The following is an 8,092-nucleotide window of genomic DNA, read 5'->3' on the forward strand; positions in this document are numbered from 1 at the left end:
TTATGGGGGGGGAAAAAAGAGGAACAAATGTAACCTGAACAATAAAGATTTAATTTAATTAAAAAAAAGAATTAGCACTCAAAAAAAAAAAATTAAAACAGAAAAAGGCTGTGAAATCTAGTCAAGGATTAACTGGATAAAAAACAAAAAGGAATCATGGCCCAAAGTGCCTAAATAATCTTCTTTTTTTTTTTTACTCATGAGGCCTAATTTTTGTTTCTCAATAATTTTTCTATTGCTGGTGTGATGAATTACTTTTTCATTGTTTCTAGAATTCGGCATTAAGTACGTCAAATGTCAAACAAAATAATATTACAAACTAACTGTCTGAAAAAAAAAATCAGTACATTGGTGAATTGACTACATCCTACTATCTCTTAATTTAATGATATTTATTCAATAGAAATCATTTATCTTCATATCTATATGTTTTTTACTTCTGAGTTTGTTTTTACTCTTTCATTCTTGAGATTAGGTGGTACTTTTTGATGTTGATAATGTTTTCTCCTGGAAAATGCCCATTAGGAAGTTGTTTTATTCATTCAGAAATAGATTCAGAAATTTGACATTCACGCAGTCACAACAGTTTCTGACTCTTGAAATAAAGTGGGGCCCAAAGTGTCCAAACTATAGGACTATTTTAATGAGCATTTATCAATGCTCACTCAAAGAGAGGATTGAAAAAAGATGACTATCCAGGTGATCTGAAGAACTGGAAATACTAATAAAGAATGATTAAGAAGAAAAATTTGCATGTATGTATATATACAACATGTGTGTGTATTCTCTTTTTATTTTCAAGGACCTGTAATATCTGGAGAATAAAGGGCTACCTCACGAATTAGCTGAATTTGGCAACATTTGTAGGAGTGAAGGAATTTTATTTGTGGATGGATGGAGCTAGAATGGTGGAGCTAGAAGCTTCAAATCTTATAGGTGAGCATTCATCTAAAACTAATTTCTTGAGGTGAAGGGATTAGTCAAAGAACATATATACATAGCCCATGGATATAGACAACAGTGTGGTGATGGCCAGAGGGGGCAGGGAGTCTGGAGCTGGGTGGAAGTGGGTAAAGGAGGGATAGGGATATCTGTAATAGTGTCAACAATAAATAAAATAAAATAAAATAAAATAAAATAAAATAAAATAAAATAAAGGGGGTGGACTAATGGCTTTCTGCCAGGAGGTTAGGACACGCATGCTCCAACAATAAATAAAATAAAATAAAATAAAATAAATAAAACTAGTTTCTTGGCTCTCAACTTGATGCTCTTTCTACTACATTCCCATATCTCTGTCCCAGGAATTGTTTTTTGTTGATAACTTTGCTCTAATTCCTGCATTACTTTGATTTTTGTAAAGAAATACAATTGGTATTTGAATAATTGTGGTGCAATTGGATTAATTGGAATCATATTATTTGTACACTATGACTAAATATTCTTAAGGTCTTTAGCCTGCCATGCCTTAACCTGTCATGAGATGTGATATAAATGCCAGAAATCTTCTTTTTAAATAAAAATGTAGATTTACAGGGAGTTCTTAGAATGAATGTAATTTACCCAGATTGATTTAATATTCAGAATATACTGCCCAGTGGCCTTTAGCCTCGAGCTTTCTGTGAATATAGGTCCAGGTTCATAAGAGCCTCTTGGTGACACTTGACAATCTAACACCACTGGGTGGTACCTGACTAAGGATCCCCCAGAACTCACAAGAGCAGATCCACTAAGCGGACATCTTTATTCAAGGCTTCGATGCTCTTCATTTCTTCTTCAGTGAGAGAAAAGTCAAAGATCTGAAATAACAGAAATAAAAGACAGATGTTTATAATGATAGAAAATGGGTCAAGCTTGGGATCGGGGAGTGTGGACAGCAGTTGGAATCCTTCAAAGATTTATGAACATCTCTGCAAATGTCTTAAGAGGAGTTGGATTAGCGCTGGGGGTCCACCTAATGGAAGTGGAGCAGGAATTCTCTTTTACGCTTTGTCTTAAAACAATTCTGCTGAGGATATCTTGCAAGAAATTCCAAATGCTTCAAAACAATGTATGTTCAGGACATTTGAAATTCCAAGATTGAAGAATTCTTATTATTTCTGGACAAGATGCTGAACTTTCGATTCTGGACTAGAGCCTGCGTACACTTAAAAAATAAGCCCTTGTCTCTAAATTTGCTTTTGTACTTTTAAAAAACTTTTAATTTGCTTTGTTTTGTCCTCAATCATTTCTCTTATCATTAAAGATATATATTTTTATTGATTTCAGAGAGGAATGGTGACAGAGACAGAAAGATCAATGATGAGAGAGAATCATTGATTGACTGCCTCCTGCACACCCCCTTCTGGGGATCAAGCCCACAACCCCATGTTCCCTGACCAGGAATTGAGCCATGACCTCCTGGTTCATAGGTCAATGCTCAACCACTGAGCATACTGGCCAGCCTGAACAGTAAAATTTTGAATACATGCACACATTTGTTTTAGGTACTTCAAAATTTGCTATTGTTTTTAAAAAATTTCTTTGATGAGTCTACACATTAGTCATTTAGTGACTCTCTTTTTCTCATTAGATGGCTGAAACAGTGTCAAAGACTTTTTACTATGAGGTATTTTTGTTAAGTGTTAAAATACTGTCAGCAATTGATACAACTAACTGTCTAGCATTCTTTCCTCTCTTGAGCCCACTGTTGACATCTGTTCAGAAAAGCAATACATTTATTTCAAAATATGACAATGTACCCAGTCACTCAAGAACTCTGATGGAGATGTACAGTGATATTAATGTTTTCAGGCCTGCTAACACAACATCCATTCTGCAGCTTATGGGTCCAGGAGTAATTTTGACTTTCAAATCTTATTATTTAAGAAATATATTTCAGCCCTAGCTGGTTTTGCTCAGTGGGTAGAGCGTCAGCTTGCAGACTGAAGGGTCCCAGGTTTGATTTCGGTTAGGGCACATGTCAAGATTGGTGGCTTGATCCCCAGTGTGGAGCATGCAGGAGACAGCTTATCAATGATTCCCTCTCATCATTGACGTTTCTCTTCCTCTCCTTTCCTCTCTGAAACCAATAAAATACATTTAAAAAAATAAATATATCTTATAAGGCAATAGCTGCCATCAGTAGGGATTCTTCTGATGGATCTGGGCAAAGTAAATAGAAAACCTTCTGGAAGGATCCACCATTCTAGATGCCATTAAGAACAGTCCTGATTCATGAGAAGAGGTTGAAATATCAACATTAACAGGAGTTTGGAAGAAGTTGATTCCAACTCTCACTGATAACTTTGAGGGGTTCAAGACTTCAGTGGAGGAAGCAATCACAAATGTGGTGGAAATAGCAAGAGAACTAGATTCAGAAGTGGAGCCTGAAGATGTGACTGGATTGCTGCAATCTTATGATAAAACTTGAATGAACGCGGAGTTGCTTTTTTTTTTAAATATATTTTATTGATTTTTTTACAGAGAGGAAGAAAGAGAGATAGAGAGTTAGAAACATTGATGAGAGAGAAACATCGATCAGCTGCCTCCTGCACACCTCCTACTGGGGATGTGCCCGCAACCAAGGTACATGCCCTTGACTGGAATCGAACCTGGGACCCTTCAGTCTGCAGGCCGACGCTCTATCCACTGAGCCAAACCGGTTACGACAGGAGTTGCTTTTTATGGGTGAGCAAAGAAAGTGGTTTCTTGAGAGGAAACTTACTCCTGGTGAATATGCTGTCGATATTGTTGAAATGGCAACAAAGGATTTAGACTATTACATAAAGTTAGTTCATAAAGCAGGGCCTGAGAGGATTAACTCCAATTTGAAAGAAGGTCTATGGTAAAAGGTTATCAAACAACATTACATGTGACAGAGAAATTGTTTTTGAAAGGAAGAATTAACCATTATGGCAAATATCATTGTTTTCTTATGTTACGAAATTGCCACAGCCACCCCACCCTTCAGCAACCACCAGTAGCCCATCAACATTGAGGCAAGGTCCTCCACCAACAAAAAGATTGCGACTCGCTGAAAGCGCCAATGATAGTTAGCACTTTTTAGCAATAAAGTATTTTTAAATTAAAGTATGTACACTTTTTAGACATAATGCTACTGCACGCTTAATAGACTGCAGTATAGTGTAAACAAAACTTTTTTTTAAGTTTTTTTTTTAAATATGTTTTATTGATTTTTTACAGAGAGGAAGGGAGAGAGAGAGTTAGAAACATTGATGAGAGAGAAACATCGATCAGCTGCCTCCTGCACATCTCCTACTGGGGATGTGCCCGCAACCCAGGTACATGCCCTTGACCGGAATCGAACCTGGGACCTTTCAGTCCGCAGGCCGACGCTCTACCCACTGAGCCAAACCGGTTTCGGCGTAAACAAAACTTTTATATGTTCTGGGAAAGCAAAGCATTTGTGTGACTTTATTGCAATTCATGCTTTATTGTGGTGGTCTGGAATAGTACCTACAATACTGTATTTCTGAAGTACGTGTATAATACAATCAGCAAAGCAACCCCAAAGTGCTAGCAATAGTCTCAAATTCAGCTAAAATTAAACGCCAATATGGGCAGAGTGGGTCAGGGAGCTGGTATAAAATAAAATATGAAGGTATTACAAGTTTCTTACTAATCCGAACAGAAAATTCTTTAAATAAAAAATATCCTACATTTTACATTTTTCAGAAGCAGTTCTCTTACCTGAAAGTTTTCTTTGATCAATGTAGGCTCAAAGCTTTTAGGAATGACAACTATCCCTCGCTGGATGTTGAAACGCAAAGCAACCTGAGCTGCAGTCTTATTGTACTTTTTCCCCAATGAGTTTAGAAGTTCATCCTTTAACAAAGGTGGGATAGATACATTCACCCTTAAAAAAATAAAAACATGCATGATATTTAGCTAGATCAGTGAGAACCAGTGGTTAATCAATCCTCCTCCTCCTCTGTCTTCCCATTCACCTGGTAACCTACCAGGACATTTCAGGTCACCTGTAAGCAATTTCTGTGATTGCTGAGTCCTCAATGAAGAGTTGTTCTTAGTGTGGGAAGATCAAGAGAGGCAAATTTATATTGCTGCCTTTTTGAGAAAGTAAATATTTTTTGATGTGTCTTATAGAGAGGGCTGGATTGAAAGAAGGCATATGTGAGAAGGCAGGTAGCCTGAAGTGGAATAAGTAGAGGTATGACTCGTGGAATCATATTAGAGTAGAAAAATTTCTACTTTGGTCTGTGGGGAAAGGGGGGATAGGGATATCTGTAATAGTGCACTGGGCCTCTAGTGTAGAATAATCAATTCCTATAACATCTAAGTGAGGAAGGTTTTGTTAGCTCAATTTGGATATATGGAGAATTACCTGAAGAGTTTAAGTAACTTTCTTAAGATTACACATCACAATAGAGTCATTTCAATCAAATAATTCACATTAGCTTTATACTCTATATCAAAGGCAACACTTTCTGAAGGGATGTACAACATACTTACCACAATGGATTCCTAGAGGTCCCCAAAGGGCTATATGCAACAATGACAATGTCATGCTGTTGGCAAAATTCCAGGAGTTTTCTCTGGGTGAAATATGGATGGCATTCCACCTATGTGGTTGAATTGGAGAGCAGAGCACAAAATTAAGGCCTTGTAGATGAATGCAATTTTACATAGTTTAAAAAAAAAATCCTGAAATAAAATTCATTTAAAAGCATTATGGATAGTGAGACAAATTCTAAATATTTTTCCTAACAAAGAAACTTAACACTGTTTAAATACTAGTGAGGTTAATTACAATAAAATTAGTGAGGGCACCATCTGTGGGTTAATTCTAAAATAATTGAGAAACAAATTCAATTTTGTGTACCTATCATAGTTTCAAACTTGAAGTGAACAGAATCAGTTATTTATAATAAACATCCTAGAAAATACAGTTTCCATAATAAACAGTCTCAATGTTCAGATTACAGTCTTAGTAAGTAGAAGTGACATGTCACAGAAGCCCTCTGTCTCTCACGATCAAACATCCTATCTAATAAAAGAGTAATATGCAAATTGACCATCACTCCAACACACAAGATGGCCACCCCCATGTGGACACAAGATGGCCATCACAAGATGGCCAGCGGGGGAGGGCAGTTGTGGGTGATCAGGCCAGCAGGGGAGGACAGTTGGGAGGGACCAGTCCTGAAAGGGCGGGCAGTTGGGGGCGACTGGGCCTGCAGGGGAAGGCGGTTGGGGGTGACCGGGCCGGCAGGGGAGGGGAGTTGGGGGCAATCGGGCCAGCAGGGAGCAGTTAGGTGTCGATCAGGCTGGCAGGGGAGTGGTTAGGGGGCAATCAGGCAGGCAGGCAGGTGAGTGGTTGGGAGTTGTCAATGAGACAGATTAGAGAAAAGGGGGCTTTGGAAACAGTTTCAGAGAGTTAGCCCAGGTTGAGCTGCCTCTGGCCATTGCAAGTCTCATGGGGTGCCTTAGAGTTTAGGGGATGCATGCCTGAGAGGGAAGAAGAGGGGGGAGGGAAATGCGCTGGTATGCTCTTTAAGATGTTTTGGCTCTTTAAGATGTTGCCTGCATTTCCAGCCATCTCTGGCAGGCAGATAGGAGCCCTGCTGCTTTTCATAGCCAGATGTTTTGTGGGCACCTTTCTCAGTTCTGATTCTCTGGACTGGGGATCCCAGCTTAGTGTTTAGATCCCAGAGTTCTCAGTGGGAACTCCTCACAGCTGAGATAGCTCTTCAGACCTTCAGCTATTGTCTGTGGGAACCCAGCTAGCCCTTTTGCACCTCCGCACTTCCTACCAGTCTCTATGAGGTCTCCACTTTTGGTCCTTGGTTATCAGGGTTTTCTCCCGCTTGTCTTCAGTTGATTTTTCAGGGTGGTTTTTCTGTATTTTAGTTGTATTTCCAGTTTGGTCCTGGGAGAGTGTCAGTGCACCTTTTACTTACTCTGCCACCATTTTTTATAAGTCAATACAAAAGTTTATTTAATAAAAGTTCAATGTGAAAATGGACAGGACTCTATTTTTATATTGTAGTAAAACAGGTGCTGTGGAGAGGGGACATGTGGAAGCAGTTGATTTCTCTGGTAACTACATCCATTCTTTATACTCGTTCCAAGGCTTCTAACATGATGATACTATTTCCTTGTATTAACCACCATTCCAATATTGTTCTGTTGCCCACCAGTTGCCATCTCCACACATTCATCTATCACAAGATTCATAAAGGGATCAAATCCCCACAACATTCCTTGGACATGTCTGCCACCATTTAATTTCAATGATAACTTCTTGTCTTGATAACTAATTTTTTTAACTTGGGAGGGTGAGCTTTGCTTATAGTGTTCAAGCGAGCTCAATGATACTTCCCTCTGCCGCCATTTTTAATCTCTCATTTTTATTAGACTTTTAATTTACAAGCATATAAACTTTTTCTATTATATTTAAAAATATAATTATGTATATTTTCTTGCTCTTTGCTTCTGATATTTTTAAATTTAACCTTTTTATACTACTAAATTTAACATTTTCTGTATAAATTGTCCATGGCTTCCATTTCTGTCCATAGCTTCAGAAAACTGAAATTCTTGTGTAGTCTTACAATGACTTCCTTTTTCTCTTTAACTCAAGACCATAGGGACATTCCTTTTGGAGTATGACATGAGGCAAAGAGCTATATTGTTTCCACATAACTAGGCATTTCCCCCACACCATTTACTAAAAAATCCATCCTTTGGCCATTAGTTTGTGCTACTTTATTTTACATCAAGTTTTTATTATACTTGGGCCTGATTGTTATTTTCTAATTATCTGTATTATTAGTTCTTGCACTAATCTTACATTATTGTAAATACTCTATATGTCTTAATATCTGGCAAGTCTTGTTCCTCTCATTATTTTTCTTCGAAATTTTTGGGGGGTTATTTTTGTTTTGATTTAATCTTTCAAAACTTTTTTTAGCCCAGCCGGAGTGGTTGAGCATCGACCTATGAATCAGGAGGTCACAGTTTGATTCCCGGTCAGGGCACATGCCCAGGTTGCAGGCTTAATCCCCAGTGTGGGGCTTGCAGGAGGCAGCTGATCAATGATTCTCTCTCATCACTGATGTCTCTCTCTCTC

The 8,092-nt window shown here is 38.1% G+C and overlaps 1 protein-coding gene across 2 annotated transcripts in view; it reads right to left on the bottom strand.

The window, feature by feature from the left end:
- The window catches only part of AKR1D1 (aldo-keto reductase family 1, member D1), a 34,963-nt gene that overhangs the window by 3,136 nt on the left and 23,735 nt on the right, over positions 1-8,092 (bottom strand). For both annotated transcript variants that reach the window (XM_005882491.2, XM_005882490.2), the window contains 3 exons: positions 5,473-5,582; positions 4,693-4,858; positions 1,717-1,799 (listed from right to left, as the gene is read on the bottom strand). In XM_005882491.2, coding sequence (XP_005882553.1) covers positions 1,717-1,799; positions 4,693-4,858; positions 5,473-5,582 — 359 coding nt within the window. The remainder of the gene's footprint in view (positions 1-1,716; positions 1,800-4,692; positions 4,859-5,472; positions 5,583-8,092) is intronic.

The sequence above is a fragment of the Myotis brandtii genome, unplaced genomic scaffold (genome assembly GCF_000412655.1).
Source record: "Myotis brandtii unplaced genomic scaffold, ASM41265v1 scaffold724, whole genome shotgun sequence".
NCBI classification, from domain to species: domain Eukaryota; kingdom Metazoa; phylum Chordata; class Mammalia; order Chiroptera; family Vespertilionidae; genus Myotis; species Myotis brandtii.